This window comes from Serinus canaria, chromosome Z (genome assembly GCF_022539315.1).
Source record: "Serinus canaria isolate serCan28SL12 chromosome Z, serCan2020, whole genome shotgun sequence".
Lineage (NCBI taxonomy): Eukaryota > Metazoa > Chordata > Aves > Passeriformes > Fringillidae > Serinus > Serinus canaria.
The window spans coordinates 42,075,275-42,098,100 of NC_066343.1; the positions used below are offsets into that span (position 1 = coordinate 42,075,275).

A 22,826-nucleotide genomic window follows, 5' to 3' on the forward strand; every position below is an offset into this window, starting at 1 on the left:
ACTTAATAATCATAATGAAGATGAGATCTTGATAAAGCTGTTCTACTTTCCCAGGCATCACTAACTAAATAGATCTACCTAACAATGATTTTGATATAAATAACCCATGGGATGATGAAGCAAAATGCAGGCAAATTTAGTGAGTTCTTTACTTAATTACTAACAATCATAAGGCTGTAGAGGTTTTGGAAGACAGGAACTTGTCATCTTGATACATGGATGTGTAAACCTAATCTTTCTTAAATCTAGAGGTATTGTGTGTTTCTGCAGCACGATGCATGCAGCTATGATATTTGAATACCTACTTAAGAGTGCCTGATATCATGAGAACGTTCATATTACTCTTTTTTCTCCATGTCAGAATTCCTGTCAATGTATTCAGCTTTTGTTGTATTTGGTTTTATTGTAAGGATTCAAAACGAGGATTTGGGATTGCAGTTTCTGGCGGCAGAGATAACCCTCATTTTGAAAATGGTGAAACATCGATAGTAATTTCGGATGTTCTCCCAGGTGGTCCAGCAGATGGATTACTTCAGTAAGCACATTTCTCTTTGTCTGGCATTTTGATGGGTATAGCTGTGGAATACATAAATCCTTTAGACAGACGTGGTTGAAATCCTGGTGATTTAATCACCTCAAGACTTGGTGCCCTCTTGAATATCTAGGTGTCTCCTTAAAAAAAAAAATCCCCAAAACAGCAAGTAAGCCTACATGGAGGTGTTAGTTGCTATTTGTTAAAGACCTTACATTTATGTGGTGGTGTTGAAAAGTCTTTAACAGTTAAGTATGCTTCTTTCAAGATTGCATTTCATTTAAACAAACAGTAGAAAAACTTAGTATCTTAAAACATCCTCCTTGTTCCTCGTCCCGTAAACATGTTTCGTGATCAGTCATTAGTTTCCAAGAATGACTTAAGTCACCCCAAATAAGGCTTGCTAAATGTTTATTTATATCTGAAAGAAAAAAAAAATATGGAAATAAAGAGTTTCTGTTGTCTTTCTGATAACTTCATCCTTGGTGAGGCAGCATCTGTCATGTACAAACAGTCTGTAGGCTGAGAGTTTCTGCCCTAGATCAGTTTTTCATCCTTTGATCTGAAATACCTGATGAGGACTAGACAATTTGGAAGAATACCAAATAATTGTGCACCGATAATAAATTAAGAGAGTAGATTCTGTCCCTTTTGCCATGCATTTATTTTTGGTCAGAAAATGAAATGGCTGACATGGGAGTTGTTGTTGAGTAACTAAATAAAAGGGAAATTGTAAAGCACATAACAAATAATTTTTAACAGAAGTGCGCAAATTCTACGTTTTATAGCAGTGACCCCTGCACATCACCACTGTCATCCATCCTGTTCTGTAATCACCTGTGGTTTGGGAATGAAATCATGTCCAGAAATTATGAAAGATCATAGATAAATTGATGATGGCAATGTAATGATATTTGGGCACTTTCAGACAAAACACATTCTGAAGAAAAAGGAAGGCAAAGCTTATCCTCCAAATCAAGGAATTTAGTTCTGACCTTCAGAGTGGATGGGTAAAACCATCCTGTCATTTTCGCAGGGTAAAATGAGCACATGTAGATGGACCTCTTGGCATAATATTGCAACATTAGGTTCAGTACTAGCTTTGGATGTGTGGACTGTCCAGAGAGCTATTTTAATTCCTGCATAAACCTGGGTGAAACTGCTACTGAAGTACAGCATGCTGTTCTGGCATACTCATCCACTAAAAGAAATAGGAAGGGGATGAAAAAAGGCACAAAAATCATTTAGGGAGGCTTAGAGTATATAATCTTCTTATTTAACAGAAGAGTGTGATGTGATTTGATTATAATGATGATAAAATAGTTGGTACCAAAGATTTCTTTTATCTAGCAGAAAATGGCAAAGTAACCAGTAATTTCTTGAGCGAATGCTCTGACCGTAACTGGGTAGTCACCAGAATAAACTAGTACAAGGAATATGAGGAGTAGTAATTTGGTTTTATTTAATCTTCTTCACTTTTTGCATTGAAATGCCTTTATGAAACTTGTGGGGTTAAATTAATCAGTGTTATGTGGCTATTTCATAGGGGGTTAGGTGAGTTAGGTGTTAGCGGTCTGTTTGATATGCAGGAGGTCTGAACAGAAAAGTAAGTAATCTCAGTTGGCCTATGTTTTAAGGCAAGAAGGATTTCTTGTGTATTACTGTTTTGTTGTTGTTTTTTTTTTTTTCTCTCCCAATCACTCTTCTACAGAGCAAATGTGACCTGAACACCAGACTTTAGGAAAAATGTACTGCAGTTGTACTTGTCAATATTTGCCTAAATACTGGTATGGCTGCAGCAGCTTGAGGCTTTCCTGAAATTCTTATGTGAAAGAAGTCTAACACTAGGTGTAAAAAACTAGGAATCCTGAAAGATAAAAATAAAAAAGTTTCAATACTCATCACAAATGTTCTTTAAAAAACATTATGGCAAGGTGCTTAAGCAGAACACAGTATATACACAAAAACAGCACTGCTCAATGTCTAGTTTTCAGATGTACTGAAAGTTGCTTCTAGTATTCAGATATTGTAGAATATAGCAAACACAGTTTTAAAGCAAAACTCCTTGTTAAACTGAACTAAATCTATAGGTTTCCTCTGTTAAAAAAAAAAAAGAAGAAATTTTGTTCTGCTGTTTTCATGAAGACTCCTCTTAAATCTTCTCTTTCCTTTTTTATCTCCCTTCCCATTTCCAGAGAAAATGACCGAGTGGTCATAGTTAATGGGACCCCGATGGAAAATGTTCTACATTCTTTTGCAGTTCAGCAGCTTAGGAAAAGTGGAAAAGTGGCCACCATTGTAAGTAAATTCCAAATGCATTCAGTGTACAGTCGGGATTTTGGTTTTCTTCTATAAAGAGTATTTAAAGGCACAAAGCAAAGCAGTCCTTTGCCATATGCGAAATACAAAATAAATAAAACAAAGACATAGTTTCTGCAGGTGAAACAAATGGAAGTTAATCAACAGTATCACAAAGTTATCTTGTTGAAAAACTGAGAATAAAATGTTTATTTCATAATGTTTATTTTACTGAATAACGAGTAGTACAAAATAGAAGTTACTTGAGGCAAATTGTGTTCTGCATACACAGATCTTGTCCAGTAATAAATGGAAAATTCTTCTTCCTTTTTTTCCCCACCCAGCATATATTTGAAACATGAAAAATATTCATCTGTTTAGTTTCACATTCTGATCTTTGACAGGAGTTTGTTTGTTTGTGTTCTGTTGTACTGAACAGGTAGTGAAAAGACCAAGGAAAGTGCAGGCTGCTGCGCTGCAGAGAAGCCCCTCCCTTGACTATGACGACAGAGCTTTAGACGTAATGGATGACCATGCAGAATTTGATGGCAAAAGTGCTCGAAGTGGCTATAGTGAGAGAAGCTGGCGCAGTGGGAATGGAGGGCGCAGCCAAAGCTGGGGAAACAACCTGGATCAGAGCTATAGAGATGAGCATGACCGAGGGCGAAGCAGAGACCGTGCCAGGGAATGCAGCTACAGCCGTGATCGAAGCCGCGGAAGGAGCGTTGACAGGAGCTTGGATCGAGACTATAGAAGGGACCGGAGCAGGGGAAGGAGCATCGACAGGGATGCTGTCTATGAACGGGACTACAGAGGAGACTACAGCCCACCCAGTTACAGTCATGGATCCATATCTGATGCTAGATATGGGAGGGAAGTGAGGAGTCGTAGTCGGGACAGGCTTCGCTCCCGCAGTCCTTCTCCTGAACTGCACCGCCAGCATGAGTACCTGGGACCACAGGATCAGCATGCACCAATCAGTGTTCTCTTAACAAAAGGCAGACATAATGAAGGTGGGTGCAACTGGGGAGGGGAGGAGTCAACTTCCAGTACAGCATGGGTTTTGGTGAGGAAAAGAGAAGAGCTGAATTGCTTTCTACTTTCGCAGGTTAAGTGCTGACTTTTTAAACTGATGGTTTAAGTTGTTCTTTCATTCTTTCTGGCTGATTTGGGATGCGTTTTGCCCAGAATCTTGAACTTTACCTTTGAACAAGGATTTGTTCACATAATTTCAGTCTTTTCAAGCCATTGTGTCCATGGTTTTTCATTTTCTCTGCCCTTTTCTCCTGGTTCTGAGGAAAAACATGGATCTGATCACAGTTCAGATTACATTTGGCACATTTACAAAAAGGTTAACTAGAAAGGGTAAAGAGTAGATTCTGCCTGTAGTAATACAGTTTGTTTAGTTCTGGTCATTAAAGTATACTGAAGTGAAAAAAAAACCTGAAATAGCAGTATTTCAGCCTTTCTTTGCTGAGTATTGAAGTGTGTAAATGAAAGCTAAAAGCCTGACTTTTTTTTTCACTGTGAAATAAGACTTATGCTGGAAAGCATGTCTGAGAATTGCTTGTACATAATTTTCTGTTTGGGGTGTTTTTCAGGGGGTGTTTTGGTTAATTTCTGAAGGGGTTGGATGGTGTTGTTGGGTTTTTTCCTAATCTGTCCTGTTGTAATTTTGACAAGTTTTTGCTAATTAGATTTTGTATAGAGGAGCTAATAGCTTTTTTTTCATTGGCTCTGGCAAAAGTCCTTTCTTCTCCTTCCTCTTCTTCCTCTGCATGTAATGTTTCCACATGTAAAGATAATGCAAATATGTATACAAGTAAGGAGAAATACAAGTTGTATTTGTTAACTTTTATGTTTAGCTACACCATAATAATCTCTGCCATTCATATGTGTACTTTGCAGACTTGCTGAAATGTAGTGATATTTTAAAGCAGGACAACATTCTGTTGTTCTGGGAAGCATGTTTTTTAAGGATGTTGCCTTTCTTTTTAAGTAGCAAATATACTGACCCAAGTAACTTAGATCACAGGGGAAGAAGGAGGAAGGGGAATAAAAAAAGTTCATTTGCTTGAAGCAACCAAAACATTTCCCGGAGTACAGATAGGACAGGGTCAGCATGCAGCAACTGATGAAAAGAAATACTTCTGTTAGAGCTTTTAGACCCTTTTCCCCCTCTATGCCATGCAAAATACGAATCAGAGAGTAGCTAATCTAGTACATTAATAAGCAGCTCCAGAACAAAGGCATTGTTTTGCTGCTGAAGGTGCAGACCAGTCGTCCAACTGTAATTGGATTTGGAATATTTCTTGTTCAATAACAATGGCAGCACAGATATTGGAGACTCGGCTTAGGGTGAAGTGGGTTTACTAGGCCTGCTGCTTTTTCTTTTTTTTGCCTTTTTTTTTTTTTCTCTCATGGTATAATGGTGTTTGATGCATGAGCACTCTCTAGTTTTTAAAACAATGCATCGTTGCTCATCTTTTAAGCTGCAGTGGATTATCTTCTTGGTTCCAGAGTATGGACTCCGTCTTGGAAGTCAGATCTTCATAAAGGAAATGACCCGTACTGGCCTAGCAACCAAAGATGGCAACCTTCATGAAGGAGATATCATTCTCAAGGTCTGTTCTGGTCTTGCTGCTACCAGTTTGGCAGGTGCTGGTTATAGTGGTTATTCTGAACTAAGTCATGTTATAGTCAAGTTCACTATTAAACTTGAGCACCATGTGGACTTGTTTGATATCGTTGTCCTTTTTTGTCCAGATCAATGGTACAGTGACAGAGAACATGTCTTTAGCTGATGCCCGAAAATTGATTGAGAAATCACGTGGGAAGCTCCAGCTGGTTGTTCTCAGGGACCGAAAGCAGACGCTGCTCAACATTCCTTCATTGAACGACAGTGACTCGGAAATGGATGGTGAGGTTTAATGGGGATCCAAAGTTCTGGGCTCTGTGCTAGGACAAAATGGAGCTTATATTGTTTTGCTGTGGTAGAGTGGTGTTAGGTTCTTGAAGAAAAACAATGAAATGCGAGCAAACCTAAGAAATATTCAGTTAAGCAACAAGTCCCCTTCCTTTAGGTGAAAATAAGTTTGTAGTAACCATATAGTTACATTTTAGGAGGGGGCAGAGATAGAAGGACCAGTGTTGGTCTGGCAAAATCAGTCTTACTTCTTGGAGCAAACAAATCCAGTGCATTAATAAAAACTTTTCAAACAAGTGCTTTGGACTGGTCTCTCCTTCTGAGGGCATTAACATTCATGGCAGCATTCAAGAAATGTCAGGACAAGAGGAAATTAAGTGACCCTGGATAACTGATTTCTATTCCCAGCACCCGTTCTATATAAGTGTGTGAGCTGTATCTCTCAGCCTGATCTTGCTTTGGGAAGAGCTCAGAATGTTTGGGAGAGCAGGATGTTACATTATGTGGAACATGGTGCTTGCTTTTCTGGTGTCAGAATATGGAGTGGAACTTCCACAGTTCCTGGAGTGGAACTGTGAAGTCCGAGGTGCAGTTCAGATCCGAGGGCCGCTCTTGTTTCCTTTGCTGCAAAAGGGCAGTGATGTGGGGACTGTTGATGTGAAGGTGGTCTTTGGTTTGGAAACCTCATGACACCTCAAATCAAAGCCTGCTAGCACTAGCTAATGCATATGTGGTATGCTCAAATGTGACTGTGTTTGTTAGAAGTTGTGTGAAACTTTCCTGAAATATTTTGGGAGGGTGCAGGGGTGGAAACACTAACAGGCACTTTTTGAATCTTTGTCAAATCCAACTGGAGATGAGAGTGGGCTGAAATGTTCAGTGTATCCTATATCAGAATGTGCATGCTGATCAGGTGAGCAGATAACTTAAACAAATCCTGCATGTCTTCATTTGCATTGCATATCTTTACAGATATTTCTGAAATAGAGTCAAACAGATCATTCTCTCCTCAAGATGACAGATCACATCATTCTGATCTAGATTCACATTCATCCAATGAAAAACTGAAAGAGAAACCAAGGTAAGAAATGTTCTCTAGTTCATTTTTCTCATGCTTATCAAAGAAGTTATTCAAATATATGCATTCTTATCAGGTTTCCTTACACATTTTTTCCTATGTCTTCCTTCTAGTGCAAAAGAGGATCCCTCCAGTAGGATGTCCAGAATGGGAGCAATGCCTACTCCGTTCAAATCAACTGGTGACATTGCTGCTCCTGCTGTTACAGCTGTAGACTCAAACAAAGAACAGAAGTACCAAGATGACCCAGGTCAGAGCCTGAAGGTTTTGGTTGCTTTTTTTTCCCCTGGCCATAGAATGTCCATTCCCTCCATCATGACAAAGCTGGAATTTTCTTCATGTCAGCCCCATTCTGACACACAGAAGAAGTAGTTTTTTCCCTGTACCACTTTGTTTTGTGGTTCAGGGAAGAAACAACTGATATTTTTTTGATGGCAGTTGCTTATTAGACCGACCACCTGAAAAAAGCAAATACTCTCTTAAAACGTCTGCTGTTAGACTGTTGCCCTAAGCTGACAAATGAAGTCTGATCTAGCTTGCCTTAAAGAGTTAGGTATCCCTTCCTTGAACTTTTTTTCCCTTTTTCAAGAATGAAAAAAAAATAGAAATAAATGAATTTTAGTCAGACATGCTTGATTTTTAAATCAAGTCTTTGGCATGGAGGGTTTAATTGCTATCTAGCTAAAAATTCCTGTCATTTATAGCTTTATCAATATCTGAGTAACTTCTTTTGGTTTTTTCTTTTGTTTTTTAACATTTAGTGCCTCAGCCAAAACCAGTTACACGAACAATTCTTAAACCCAGCCCAGAAGATGAAGCAATATATGGGTAAGGTGGTACTTGCTGAGTTCTTTTGCATTCTGTATTCTTCCAATGACTTGTGCATGATTCTTAGCTGCGTGGGTTTGTGTTCTTTATCCCATTTGGAGTGATACTCCCTTTATTGTTTAATGCCAAGAAGAGGTGACATGGCTTCTAACTGATGATATTTGAGATCAACTTAGTTTTAGAAATGTATGCCTCAAATCTGCCTGGAAGGTGTGGAACACCCTGTATTTCCGGCCTTGCATGGGAACACATGCAAGAATTTTGTTTTATTTTATTTTTAATAATAATATAATATTATTATTATTATGTTTATTATGGTTTTTTTTGAGACTTTCCAAATACAAAAATTGAAGGAATAGGAGTGTTGGAATTGTAAGGAGAAGTCTTAAGTTTTGAAAATGTTCTGTAGCTTGGTGTATTGTTTTAAATGAAACCCTTTCTGGGTTGGACCCTGCATATGTTGTCAGAGATGTGCAAATTAATCAAGTGATTATTTTGGTGAAAGGGAATTTATAATACAGGCTTAGGGTATTACTGAGAGTGGCTGACAGATAAGTAGTGTCCTCTGAGTTGGAAGGTCACTCAGTCATGCAGCTTTTCTGACAGCAAAAAAGCTGAGCCTAGTGCAGTAGTCTCTCCCACTGCAATGTGAGGGGACTGATTGTTAACGTATCAGTAGATTATACTTGAAAATATTCCTCATTGCAAGAAAATTTGAAGACATCTAACAAACATGTTACACAGTAGAGAAAATAGGTATCCGTTTAATTCATATGACAGTTCTTTAGATTACAGAAGGAAAAAAGCAGGAGTATGATTGTTCATAACTCAGTCTGTTTTCACAAAAACCACAGGTGTTCGTATGACAGAGGATGCAGTAGGTGGGGAGCTACTTTGGGGTTTCAGAAACAGGGACCTGTTTCCCTGCTCAGCAGGTCTGTGTATGCCACTTCGTCACTATTCCTAGTTCTTTTTCCATTCTGAAGAATGCAAATTCTCTGCTTCCTGCCTTCACTGAAGGGTTACCTCTGTAAATATAGCCTATATAGTGAAAGAAAGGAGATAAAAATATTACTAATATTATATTGTTGAGGGGTTGTAATTTTTTTCTTTTGGCTGGCATCCTAAAATTGATATTTGCTTTAATATCTGCCCTTACTTCCCTTTTCTGTTTGTAAATCCTGTAGGCCCAATACAAAAATGGTGAGATTCAAGAAGGGGGACAGCGTGGGTCTACGACTGGCTGGTGGAAATGATGTAGGGATATTTATTGCTGGAATTCAAGAAGGTACCTCAGCTGATGAGGAGGGACTGCAGGAAGGAGATCAGATTCTTAAGGTATGACTATGTGCCCCTGAAATGCAAATAACTTCTGTATCTCTCTGTAACTCTCATTTGTATACTGAAATATGGAAGAAATTATGATCTTAGGAATCAAATTATTGCTTTACAAGGGTGTATATGTGGTGGAGGGATCTTACAGAAATGAGTTCTTGAAGGAGCATTGTTTACCAAACTTTAGTTTGTTTATAATTTTGTGGAACTATTAATCAAGAAAAATGCTGTAAAATGGCACAATGAATTTTTGGTACAATGTTTCTTCCTTGGAGGGGGAAGAATTTGGGCCAAAAATTCTTCTTTCATCTTCCACCAGTTTATTTGGGTTATGGTGATTTATTTTTCAGGTTTCTGATTTATATCATCTGTGACGCTTAATCACTTCATTCTGCTTTTTTCTGAAAACTCACATGGAAGATTAATGTAATTTTCCCTCTACCTTTTTTCTCTTGCCCTTCTAGAGGCTGTTAAAGTTGTAGAAACAATCTAGCAGAATATTTTATTTCAGGAAGATTACTATTCATAGCCGGAATTAAATATTAACAAGAGAAAATAATTTACTGATAGATAGATAGATAGATAGATAGATAGATAGATAGATAGATAGATAGATAGATAGATAGATAGATATAGATAGATGTAGATATATAGATATATGTAAAAATAATAAGGGAAGAGAATATTAAGATTTTTCAGATGAAAGAAAAATCTGTGGTTATTCCTTTATTGTTGATTTATCAGTTGTGGGGTTTTTTGTTACGTAGGTAAACACTCAAGACTTCAGAGGCATTGTTCGGGAAGATGCAGTTTTGTATCTCTTAGAAATTCCCAAAGGTGAAACTGTGACAATTTTGGCTCAAAGCAAATATGAAGGTAGGTGCTTTGAAAAAAATGTGTGTACATCTATGAATCTTTTTAAACCACGCTTTGTCAGTGAAACCACAAACAATCTCTCTTGTGCTTATTTTTTGATAGCATTTTAGTTTATCTCCTTGTCACTAGTTGAGAAGATAGCTGTATTCCATACACACATGTGTGATGTACTTCTACATGTCTTTTATAGCAAAAAGCAACTCTTAATGCTGAGAAGTCGTAAGGTACTGCTTTTTCCTCTGTTTTTCTGTCTGTAGCAGCTGGGAGAAGATCTGCTGTGCTTTGGCAGTCAGAAGGGATTTGGTCAGCAGAAAATGGACAATTTTATTCATGAGCAGTTAAGGAGCAAAAAAAGCTTCTTGCTTTCTTTTTGGGAGACACAGCCTGCTGCAAGACTGTAGTACCACAGCTGCCTTTTGCCCTGGAGCTGTAAGGGCTGTGCACATAGGAGTATGGAACACTGCTGATAAGAGTGTGTAGGGGAATGTAGATCTGAGTTTTTTCATCTTTCTGAGCAGATGCTTAGCATTTCCAAGCTGTATTTGCTAGACTCACAGCTTAATCTTTCTTTCAAGTGTAAAAAGCTAAAATGAAGGTCTTGTTTTAGTCTACAGAGACATCATGGCCTGTGGCAGAGGAGATTCATTTTTCATCAGGAGTCACTTTGAGTGTGAAAAAGAGTCACCACAGAGCTTAGCATTCACCAGGGGCGAGATCTTTAGAGTAGTTGATACACTGTATGATGGCAAACTGGGAAACTGGCTGGCTGTGAGAATTGGAAATGAACTGGAAAAGGGCCTCATTCCAAATAAGAGCAGGTAAGGTGGCACCATGTCTTCCTACCCATTGTTAGAAGTAAGATTTTTTGCCTTCACCAAGTAATTTTTGCTTCCTATGTCATACCTTTCTTCCTTTCTATTCCCTTCTACAAGAATGAAAGAATTGTTTTGTCTTCATTTTTACAAGAATTTTGCCTATAAAAACTGCATATTTTAGAACCATGGCATTATGCAAGGAGACAGTGAGAGAGGATGATGTTACCTACATACCAGCTCATTTTTTAGAGCACAGACCTAGAGCTTCTGTCTCAGCAGTCAACCAAGCTTTGAACAGTAGCTGCTTCAGTTCCTCTTCCAGAAAATGGGTGGTGGGTCCTATTTTTGTTAGATTTTTGCTTTCTTTCCCCCCACCTTCTTCTTTGTATGTTCACCCTCACCAAATCAAATCAAAACAAACAAAAGACCCCAATGAAACAAAAAAATTAAACAAACAAAAACCCTTCACCTTAGGAAGCTTGTGACTTTTTGTGAGAGAATACTCTGATGATTAATTTTAGAAGAATTCAGTGCTTGAATTTCTTATCTATATCCTTGTGGACAGTGTTTTAAGTATTTATTCTGAGGCAGGGGTTTTTTGGTGGGTTTTTTTTTTGGTGGGGGGGCAGTTTAGGGTTTATTTTAGGGGATTTTGTTTTGTTTTGGTTGGTTGCTTGTTTTTTTTTTTGTAGCTGTAGTCTGTATTTTTGTGTAAAATATTTAATGAAGCGCAGCAATATTTTTGCTTAAATATGCTTTCCTAATCAAAATTCATGGGAGGTAATAATAACTGTTGAAATGTATACAGTGCACAACACTATTAAAATTAATCAGACAAAAAAATGCCTAAAACCACAACCAGACTGTAGCTGAATTTTTAGACTGTAGCTTTTAAGTTCTTGAGTGTGGCTGTGATTTTATGATGGAAGAAAAAGCTCAGTGTATATGATGCACACAAGTTGCAAAATGCTTCTTGTGTGACTCCCTTGTCTGTTTCCTGGTAGGTACATTTTCTCCTCTCTGTAATTGATCAGACCAAACCTGCCTTTGTTTCTGTGCTCTAGTGACTTAACTTTTGAGGCCCAATGGAGAATAGTGACAGTAATTTCTTAGGCCTTCGGTTCTGAGTTGCCCTCTCTCACCACCTCTTTGCACTTGCACTCTTTTATTTACACTCGTGTAAGTGATCAGTTTAAGACCTCAGGACTCATTCCTGCCCCGCAGCTTGCAGTTGTGGCAGGTCAGAGCACTGTTCTGACAGTGTGTTTGCTCCAAGGCAAAGGCACCTGAACTTGTGTGCTTTTACCTCCACTCCTTTCTATCTATCTGGCAAAATTATTTGTTGCAAATTCAAAATCCATTGGTCATCAGTGAAAGTACCTTTGCCCTCCTTGACTAATTCTGAACTCCCTGCTTTCTCGGTCAGAGCTGAACAGATGGCCAGTGTTCAAAATGCCCAAAAAGATGGCTCAAGTGATAGGGCAGATTTCTGGAGGACACGTGGCCAGCGATCTGGAGCAAAGAAGAATCTGAGGAAGAGTCGTGAAGATCTGACAGCTATTGTGTCTGTGAGCACAAAATTCCCAGCTTACGAGCGCGTTCAGTTGCGTGAAGGTAGGTGAGACTGCTTTGGGCTGGCTGCCCATTTATTACTGGCTGCTTTAGCATCCAAATGTTTGGTCAGCTAAGAAAGGGATTTCTAACAACTACTAACTATGTTAAGGGGATTTCTGGATGCTACTAATTAGTCTGTGAGAAAGCTTTTTTACCCTTTTAAACGGCTGTTGTTCTCTCCTGCCTCCAAACTATACCTGCCAGTTTGAAGGTTTAAAAATGAATTGGGGATGAAACAGCAGGGCTTTCCTTGTTTCCTTGGATTCTTCTTGGCTAGCTCTGAGAGTACAATCCATACACCTGAGATCAACCTCAATCTTCATAAATAGCATTTCAACAGTAGGTTCAGAGCAAGTAGAACTTGAGGATTTTCAACAGTCCAAATATAGTCATGACTCATGTGGTCAATCCCCCATGAGTGTAAACTAGCTATATTACTAGTGGTGAGCAGATCAAGCTGATTTTCTGGCACATGACAGTAGCACATGACAGTATTCTGGAACAAAACAAACTAGTAAAGAGTATTTTAAAGGAGATCCCAGATGCCACGATGAAGACTTTGGGTAATGGCATTCCCCCATTTACTCTGAGGACTGTGTTTTCACTTGCTTTGACATGAGCAGTAACATAGTTTTACATTTCTTTGCTTCTCAAAGCTGCATTGCAGTAGGTTTATCATTTGTGTCTTTATTCACACAAAGCCCACTGTGTCAAGGTTCATGAATTTTGATGGATGGAAATATAAATGAAGATCTGTACATTTTCAGATGTAAAATATTCTAAATTCAATTCCACTAGAAGGAATAAGAAAGCTGTTAATGAAACAGTCTCTTTCTCAGCTGGTAAAAGTAATTTATTATGCTGTTGCACAAACTTCTGAGAAATAGTTTTTTTAAAATATATTTTTAATAACTTCAACTTTGTATAGTAACTGAAGGTCTTGTCTTTTATATATAAAACCAGTCTTACCGGATTTCTCTTCTCTCCACATATTTTTCTTTCAGCTGGTTTTAAGAGACCTGTTGTGATATTTGGCCCTATTGCAGATGTCGCTATGGAGAAGTTGTCAAATGATTTGCCTCACCTGTACCAGACAGCAAGTAAGTTGTCCTCTTAGTGTCTTTTTCATCCTTAACTGAGAGAACGGATAACTTAATAATCACAGCTGCCTGGCCACTCTAGATAAGCTAAAATGTTGTCTTTGCAGAGACAGAACCCAGAGATGCAGGTTCGGAGAAGTCAACTGGGGTAGTGCGATTGAACACTGTGAGGCAAATCATTGAGCAGGTAGGCCATTCCTCTGAAAACTGCTTATGCTCAAAGGCATGGTGTTTGATTTGTTTGCTCCTGGAACTTTCAGCGTACTCAAATTTTCACTGCATCTAAATCTGTAATAAGCTTAATGATAAAACTGTTTAGAAGTTGTTCAACAGCAATTTTAGTAATTTTTATAGCTTTGAACCTCATATTAGAAATTACATTTTCCTTCTCAAGTCCATTCTAAATTTGGACAGAGGAGAATCTGTTTTACTATATGCTTTCTGAATTTGCCAGAGGCATTTACGGTCATGCAGTGCTCTTCTTGCTCTTAACATAGTATAACTGTGGGAAAACATTCCACAAGTTGTGCTCTTATTTGGGTACAAATATCCTGGTGTTCTTAGGATCCCATGTTCCAGTCACCTCCACTTGTTCCCACATGCATCACATTGACTGGCCTTTCTTCTTAACAGGATAAACATGCTCTGTTGGATGTCACTCCTAAAGCAGTGGACCTACTAAATTACACCCAGTGGTTTCCAATTGTGGTCTTCTTTAACCCAGACAGTAAACAGGGTGTGAAGACCATGAGACAAAGGCTATGTCCTACATCAAACAAGAGCTCAAGAAAACTTTATGAGCAAGCAAACAAACTGAAGAAAACTTGCTCCCACCTCTTTACAGGTAAGGAAGAATGTTTGTTTAACCTGCTGACTAAGAGAGGAGTGGATGGGACTGTGTAAGTCTCGAGACATCTACTTATTACTCTGCATATTAACTCATGCAGGCTGGAACTAAAAGAGTGTGAAGGTGTGGTCATGAGTAATGCCTTCCTTGACTTCTTTCAAAGTTCCTTGTTCTGCCAAATTCTAATGGAAAAGAAATTGTGCGCTGGTGTACTGCCATTAAAAGATAAATGATTTAATAAGCCTAGAAATGGACCAAAAATAAAGCAAGAATACCATGCTTTTGTCAATGATCTAAATGAAGTGGCTGTTTAACATTCCCACATACCTAAACCAAAAAGTGTTAAACAGCAAAGAATGGATAAAGGATTGCATTTACTGTGTTACATACACCTTTTCCTTCCATTTTGACAGCAACCATTAATTTGAATTCGGCCAATGATAGCTGGTATGGTAGCCTGAAGGATACAATTCAGCAACAGCAAGGAGAAGCAGTGTGGGTATCGGAAGGAAAGGTAAGCAGTCAGTCCATACTCTCTGAAGCTATACACATGTTTCAAAGTATCTCTTGCCAGTAAAAATTCCTCAGAATTTCATTTGCCAGTGGCCAATAGGCTAGACAAATAGTCAGTTGATGTATGTCTTTAACTAAAAAAATTTATTATTCTATCTGTAACACTTTGGAGCTTTCATCACTAGTGCTGGGCTAGGGGAGAATGATGATGAGGGATGAACTTCCACAGGGCTTTTCATTGCGATTCCGCATTAGTTTCTTTCAGTTCCATGAAGTCATTCCTAAGGGCTGACTGATGTTGAGCCTGCGCTGTTTGGCCTGATGTTGAGTCTTAACTGGAGTTCTGTTTAAGCTTTTTCCTTCCTTCTTACTGGCGTTCCCCTAGATGGATGGCATGGAAGATGACGCAGATGATCGTATGTCTTACCTTACTGCCATGGGTGCTGACTATTTGAGCTGTGACAGCCGGCTGATCAGTGACCTGGAGGATACAGATGGAGAAGGTGGTGCATACACTGACAATGAACTTGATGAGACTTTGGAAGAGCCAAGGATTTCATCTGTTAGCCGATCCTCTGAACCTGTGCATCACGAGGAGGTGAGATGATTGATTGGATTTTTCGGTAAGCCTGAACTTTGGGCTTTCTGAAAACCCTTTATGTATGGCTTAAAAATCAGAGAATTTTTTTAAACAGCAGCTTTACCTTGCTTCTGATAGTGTTTTAGATCTACACTATGAAGAGGAAAATAATAACAGCTCTGCTTTTCTGCCTAAATTTATAGATTTCTTGATGATGTCTCATGACCTTGAACTTTTCAATTACATTTGCAGTGACTGTAGTCAGATTGCTGGCAATCCTTTGACTCCTGGTTACTGTTCCCAAAATTGTAAAATTGAGAGAGAGGAAAGATGGTTGAATTACTGGCTACTGCAGTGATTTTATCTCTTTCTTTCACAGAGTTTAAAAAAGTTTACTCCAGAACCAAGGGCTCAGTTGAGAAAAGCTGGTAGCAGGGAGATCCTTAGAGAACCAAGTCCACCTCCAGCATTCAAGCCTGAACCACCTAAGGTAAATTTGTATACTAAAAAAATTTGAGTACTAACATCCTCTTTCTGGAGAGCTCTCCAGGGTGGCAGATTGGAAAGAGAGTAGAAATGGTCAGAGACTAGAAAACATTTTAAGTGTGGACAGAAGAAATGACTGAAAGTGTTGCAGGATCAAGCAGAAAGAAGACTTATTGGATAACAGTTCTTCTCAAATACGTGCGATCTCTAATATGGAATAAGAAAGTAAACTCCTTTTTGTATCTACTAGCAAACTTCGAGGCACTTTTTTAGCTCGGCAAGATCAAAAGTAGGCTAATCACCCAGAAAAACATATCTCATGGCTATTACAGTGAAGCACAAAATCAGACTCTACCACCTGACCATCACTAGAAGTTTCTGTCAACTGTTTGCTCAGGAATTAAGCAAGAGGGAAAAAAAAATAGGTCATATACTCTAAAATATTCAAATTACAGCCTAAGTGTGCCTTGACAATGAAGATAGGGCAGAGGAGGACATACACAGTGAAAACAAAAGCTGAATATAAAACATTGGGTTCTGTGCACTTCTAAGTTTTAGGTCATGATACTTCATGTTAAGCAGTAGTGAAAAATTATTTGGGGCATCAGTTTTCTCTGTGCTGTGCTCTAACACAGGTAGTTCTGGTAACCCTCAACAAATAGGACAAACAAATGTCAGTAAAGTCTAAATGTCATAGGCTGATGTGTAGTCTCTGAGCATATGCCCAAAATGTTGCAGCAGTTCAAACATCTTTGAAGTGTTACATCATACGAAGATTGACCCTGATAAATACATAGGCAAAGTGACTACTTTCAGGTTAAAGCCTTCTTTTGAAGCTAAAATTGTACAGTTGCTGATGTAAACTTTGTGGGTTTTATACTTGCAGGGGAAGTTACAAAACAGAGAGGACCCATATGACTTCCCCAAGAACTATGACTCCAAGCTGAGTAATGTTGCTGTCAGCAGTGAGACTTCCAGTGTATCAGCTAAACCTCCACCACCACCTGTTTCTGTGAAACCTGCCTTTGGGCGTCCCATTCTGAGAAACTCTCAGCCAGCAGTCCTGCCTGCAGAGGAGGAGCAGGAAGAGGCAAAGTTGGAAGAGGAAGGAAGCGAACAAGAAAATACTCCAAAATCAGTACTGAGGAAAGTAAAAATATTTGAGGAGATGGATCACAAGGCGAGGATGCAAAGAATGCAAGAGCTACAAGAGGCCCAGAATGCCAGGGTATGCAGAGATGCCTTCCCCCCTCCTGTGCTTTGCAGCCTGTAGAACCACCAAAGTTCTGGAAACTAATATCATGCCCTTTGCATTGTGTTGCTTATGGAGGGAGAAGTTTGTGAAACCACATGCAGAGACATACTCTCGCTCATTGTGTGTATTTGTGTATAAAAAGAGGCCATATTTTAAGGTTTCCCGTTGTAACTATAAAAACCTGACTTCTAATAATAATCCTGTTGCTTTTGGCAATCCATTGTTCTCAAGTGTGCTTTGAATTAGTACTCTAGCAAAAGATTATATGATTGTAGGAATATCAATAGGATATTACCAATTTGTGCTTTAATTATTTCAGATGTAGCAGTGTCCTGCTAGATCCTAGATCCAAATATAAGATCAAAAAAGAACAATTATTTTCTTCTACTTTCTTCTAAAGCTTGAAATAGCCCAAAAGCATCCGGATATTTATGCTGTCCCTGTCAAAACACAGAAGTCAGAACAGAGCTGGCCCCAGCCCATGAGGTAAGGTGTATCCAGTTCCAAACATTCTGTCTTGATTCTGGACTTTGCTGGCAGGAGGAAAACTGATCTTGCCAGTTTTTTGTTCATTCAAGTCATCCTGCCTTGGTGTGTCATTTTGTTGTGATGCCTCAAAGATTACCATAAAGGTGGGGCAGAATTTTAGTGAACTCTTCAGTGAATTCATATAGGACTTTTTTTCTTTTAGTTCATTTATAGTATTTGAGTCATCTGGGAAGAAACACTGTATTGTTTCACTGAAATATTTGCAGACACAGTTTTTTGCCCCAGTCAGTATTACAGAAGCTGGCCTGCATTCATGTCCTCTGGTGTCCCTTCTACCCATGCTAGATATTTGATGACTGTCTATCCTAACAAATACATGCTGTTCTAATAACACTTAATTGCTTAAATGCTTCTTCTTTACAGATATGTAGTGTGGCTAGGTAAGCTAAGGATGAAAGTTGATACAGGTGACCCATCAAATCTCATGAAAGTAGTCTTTCATTAAAATTCAGTAAGTCCTGGATGGATCAACCACTGCATTATCTTACCCTACACACTGCACATTTCTAGGAATTTACACCTATGCAAGAGCACTGCATGATGGATTTTGTCTTCTGCTCTTCAGGAGTCTTAGTTTTTTCTTGTATCTTAGCAATAGCCAATAGAAATGGAACATTTTTTTCCTAGTGAGTCAAATGCTTTGATGTCACAGTAAATAATCTAAAATTCAAAGTTGGAAAACTGGTGTTTTCTAGATTTCTTGGCAGGTTCAGAATAGCATTCTTTTTTATATAGCATTGGAAGCTTTATAAAAGTAATGCAAATTAGTCTTTCACCATGTTTGCAGTGTGTGCTTACATGTAGAAATCAGTGTTGTTGGCTTTTTACAGGAGTGTTAATGATTGGCTTAGAAGTATTTAATCCCTGTGAGAAAGATGTAAGGAGAATACCATCCTTTTCTTCCAGAGTAGGGGTTGCAAAAATCATGGGTTTGAAACTGAGGAAATACCCTGCCTTGACAGATTCTATTTTTCTATATCTGCTTAATGTCACATCAAACGTGTAGCACCGTAGTGTATAAAAGGCAAATGTGTGGGTTTTTTCTGCCCACTTTTAAGGCTAAGTGCCTTAGTGAGAGCTGTGATAGAAAAGGCTACCAATTTAAGAAATGTCACATAAGAAGTCTTTGGACTTTGAGACAGAAGACTGAGGATGCCAAAGAAGAAGGATGCATAGAAAAAATTTTGTGCACAGCTAATTAAGGGCGATGTCAGTTGGGGTTGTAGCAAGGCTGGACGCCTCTCTGCTCAGGGAACAGAGTACTCTGAAGCTATTCATGTCTCTGTGTGTCCAGTTTAAATTTTGAATTTTGGTATTTTTCCAGGTAGGTTGAGTACATAAAATCTGAGCATCATCCTCCAGCTTGATGGAAATAAGATGCTTCTCCAGATAGGTTTACTACAGTCATGCAGTTTTTTATTGGCTAGAAGGGGTTTCATTTGCTCCATCTGCCTTTCTATGCTGTATGTGGCCATAAAGCAGATATTAAGCACAACTAATTTTCGTTTTTTCATAATGGGAGTAGACATGATCTCTTTTCTCTTTGCATGTTCTGCTGCTTTAGCTCCAGGCCTCCAGAACCCCAGAAGGCTCCTGTGAGACCTTACCTGGAGAACCGCGTGGGTTACGGCAGCGATGTGGAGGAGGAGGAGGAGGAGTACCGCCGGCAGCTGGCAGACCACTCTAAGAAGGGCTATTATGGACAGCCATCCAGATACAGAGACACAGAATTGTAGGCTTGCTAGTGTGTCCATGTCTAACACTCTTCTGAGGTTTCTTCCTTCACAGCCAAAGCGGGACAGTGAATAGTCTTGAAAAGCTGTGTTTTTACTGGGGGTGGTGTTAGAGGGTACGCTACTCAACTCAGACATATCTATACACTGGAACTGGAAGAGTTCATTTTTTGGGGATATTATTTTGTCAGTGTCTATGAAAAGAAATCACTATTGCCTGAATGCTGTTGCCTGTTTTATAAGGACCAAATCCTTAAAGTTTGTGTTAATTCTTGGCATTTTCATATTTTAATATAAGCCCCCCTTTTTCCTTTTTATTAATGCTGCCTTTTTGGACTGTTCTGCTGTGTTATAAAAGTATGATCCCAGAGATACACTTCTAATGCAATAGAACTAAATGTGAAAGTGTATTTGAAGAACAGTAAGTGCCTTTAACAAGAAGCATCTGAAGCTGTTTGTTTTGACATCTGATACTTGGTGCAAAGCCATAACACACTAAAAAGGGGATTGACTGTTTTACCTATCTTTGTTTTTTATCAGTTTCAAGGTAACAATTTTCCTTGCATGTTATTTTTCTAAGTTCATAGATGCATATGCAATATTCATAAGTACTGACTGTACATATTAAAGGTGCAATTGACTGGGTGGTTGGAAAAGACCAGGATGTGCTTAAACAGAGAAAATGGTGTAGAAAATTCAGTCACATATTAAAATTTACACAGACTGCAAATAATAAAGTATATATTCTAGACAAACCTTGGTATCTCATTTTTTTTTCAACAGTATTAGTCTAGAATTGCTGACTTCCATCAGTACACTGTTTCAGTTCAGGGTCTCCTCTCCTTCTGTTCAAGTAACTGGGAAACATCACTACTGATGTGCTTCACACTTTTCTGAACATCATTTTAAAATCTGCTGTGATTTGAAAACTGGTGCAAAACTATGGAGTTCTGCAAGGGACTTACTTCTAGAATATTAAGTTCTACCTCCCCTCTGTTCTTTAGCCTTATACAATAAAATTCTTCAAGGTGGCATAAAGAAAAATTTGTTTTGATCATACAATATGAAAGATGGTTTTCTAATGCTCTTCTAAAAATAAAGTGCCTTCCAACCTGTAACCATTATACTGTATATTAGGACAATGTTCTTCACTGGGAGGGTGGTTGAACACTGCCTGGAGCAGCTCCCCAGGGCTGTAGTCACAGCCCCAGCCTGACAGAGTTCAAGAAGGACTGGGACAATGCTCTCAGGTACATGGTGTGACCCTTGGGGATGGTCCTGTGCAGGGCCAGGAGCTGGACTCACTGATCCTTGTGGCTCCCTTCCAACTCAGAAAGTTCATGATTCTGTAACACACTCTTAGAAAAGGTAGAATTTTCTTGTTGAAGCAATAGGATAAGGAAATATGTGCTGCTCAGATTAGAATAATTTGGTTTAGAGAAGACCTCCAGGATCATCAAGTCCAGCCATAAACTGAACAGTACCAAATCCACCACTGAACTATGTCCATGCTACACCTGCATGTCTTTTAAATTCCTACAAAGATGGTGACTCAACCACTTCACTTGGGCAGTTCTAATGCCTGACAGCTATTTCTATGATCAGATTTTTCCTAATACTCAGTATAAACCTCCCCTGGTGCAACTTGAGCCCATTTCCTCTAGTCCTATCACTTGTTACCTGGGAGAAGAGACTGACCCCCACCTCTCTACCAACCTCCTTTGTAGAGAGCCCCTGAGCCTCATTTTCTCCAGGCTAAACACCGCCAGCTGCTTCTCACAGGACTTGTGCTCCAGACCCTTCACCTGCTCCATTGCCCTTCTCTGGACCTCCACCACCTCAGTCTGTCCTGAAGTGGCGTGCCCAGAACTGAGCACAGCACTTGAGGTCTGGCCTCAGCAGTGCCAAGGACAGGGGGACAATCCCTTATCTGCTCCTGCTGGCCTCACTATTGCTGACACAGGCCAGGATGTCCTTGGCCTCCTTGGCCACCTGGGCACAGCTGGCCCACGTTCAGCTGCTGTTGACCAGCCCCCCTTTTTCTGCTGGGCAATTTTCCAGCCACTCTGTCCGCAGCCTGTGGCACTGCTGTTGGGTCGTTGTGACCCAACATGAGGGGTATTCATCCACGAGGGCAGGCCCTGACACTTCATCGTGTTAAACCTCACACCGTTGGCCTTGGCCCATCGATCCAGCCTGTCCAGAGCCCTCTGCTGAGCCTTTCTACCCTCGAGAAGATCAACACACGCCCAGCTTGGTGTCCCCCACAAACTGGGTGAGTGACGCCAAGTCTCCCGACTGAGGGGGCACTTGATCCCTTCCCAGATCATTGATAAAGAGAATACCAATATAATGTAAATGTGTGATATAAAGAACACATGACATACATGGATTTAAATGCGATATGGCAGAGATGAGGGGTCGCTCTCCTAAGAGAAGCTGTTCGAGCTCGGTCCGTACGGCGGGTTATTGCGGTAGCCGGGGCCCTCCCGGGGCGGGCACGCCCGTCCGGCGCCGGCAGCGGACGGCGGGAGGTGCTGGCGGCCCCTGAAGGCTCCGGCCGAGCCTCCCGGCTTCCGGCCGCAGCCCCGCGGTGCGCAACCGGGACGGGCCCGCGGGACCTGCTGCGGCGGGCTCGCAGCTCCCTCGCCCGCTTCCCGGCCCCCACTCACTCAGGGATCATCCACCTCAACCAGGATGAAGAGGCGGAGCTTTATTGGATTCATGGGGAAACACTGACAAGTGATGAGGAAAGGGCTGAACTACTGAATGCCTTTTTTGCCTCAGTTTTGAATAGTAAGAGCAGTTGCCCTCGGCCCTCTGAGCTGGAAGACAGGATCTTTACAAATGACATAGTCAGTGAGGATTGAGTGCTGCTCAGCAGGTTTGCAGATGACATGAAACTGAGCGATGCACGTGACACAAAAGCAAAAGGATGCGGTGCCATCCAGAGGAAACTGGACAAACCTGAGAAGTGGGCCCTCAAGAACCCTACACCCTACTCTTGCACTTGGATTTGTTGAACCACCCTATTTGTGGTTTTACAAATCCAAGTGCAAGGTGCTGCACATGCAATAGGGCAATCCCAGATGGAGTACAGAGTGGGAAGTGAACTCATTGAAAATATCTCAGCAGAGGGAGGATTTGTGAATTCTTGTGGCAGAAAACTTGAATATGAGGTAACAGTGTGTGCTTGAAGCCCAGACAGCCAGATGTGTCCTGGGCTGCATCCAAAGCAGGTGGGCAGCAGGGCCAGGGAGGGGATTCTGCCCCTCTGCTCTGCCCTGCTGAGACCCCACCTGCAGGGCTGCATCCAGCTCTGGGGTCCCAGCACAGGAAGGACATGGAACTGATGGAGAGAGTCCAGAGGAGGCCATGAAGATGATTAGAGGGATGGGACAATGCTCCTATGAAGAAAGGCTGAGGCAGCTGTGGTTGCTCAGCCTGGAGAAGACTTTGGG

The 22,826-nt window shown here is 40.1% G+C and overlaps 1 protein-coding gene across 3 annotated transcripts in view; it reads left to right on the forward strand.

The window, feature by feature from the left end:
• Positions 1-20,120, forward strand: part of TJP2 (tight junction protein 2) — a 62,740-nt gene extending 42,620 nt beyond the window's left edge. For all 3 annotated transcript variants that reach the window (XM_050987330.1, XM_050987328.1, XM_030237181.2), the window contains 21 exons: positions 411-535; positions 2,728-2,830; positions 3,270-3,843; positions 5,351-5,454; positions 5,597-5,750; positions 6,729-6,837; positions 6,948-7,084; positions 7,596-7,662; positions 8,850-9,000; positions 9,765-9,873; positions 10,481-10,691; positions 12,115-12,302; positions 13,307-13,402; positions 13,510-13,589; positions 14,036-14,246; positions 14,663-14,763; positions 15,148-15,360; positions 15,722-15,832; positions 16,715-17,056; positions 17,484-17,569; positions 19,197-20,120. In XM_050987330.1, the coding sequence (XP_050843287.1) occupies positions 411-535; positions 2,728-2,830; positions 3,270-3,843; positions 5,351-5,454; positions 5,597-5,750; positions 6,729-6,837; positions 6,948-7,084; positions 7,596-7,662; positions 8,850-9,000; positions 9,765-9,873; positions 10,481-10,691; positions 12,115-12,302; positions 13,307-13,402; positions 13,510-13,589; positions 14,036-14,246; positions 14,663-14,763; positions 15,148-15,360; positions 15,722-15,832; positions 16,715-17,056; positions 17,484-17,569; positions 19,197-19,368 (3,444 nt within the window). In that variant the 3' untranslated portion in view covers positions 19,369-20,120. The remainder of the gene's footprint in view (positions 1-410; positions 536-2,727; positions 2,831-3,269; positions 3,844-5,350; positions 5,455-5,596; positions 5,751-6,728; positions 6,838-6,947; positions 7,085-7,595; positions 7,663-8,849; positions 9,001-9,764; positions 9,874-10,480; positions 10,692-12,114; positions 12,303-13,306; positions 13,403-13,509; positions 13,590-14,035; positions 14,247-14,662; positions 14,764-15,147; positions 15,361-15,721; positions 15,833-16,714; positions 17,057-17,483; positions 17,570-19,196) is intronic.
• The last annotated feature ends 2,706 nt before the right edge of the window (positions 20,121-22,826 follow it).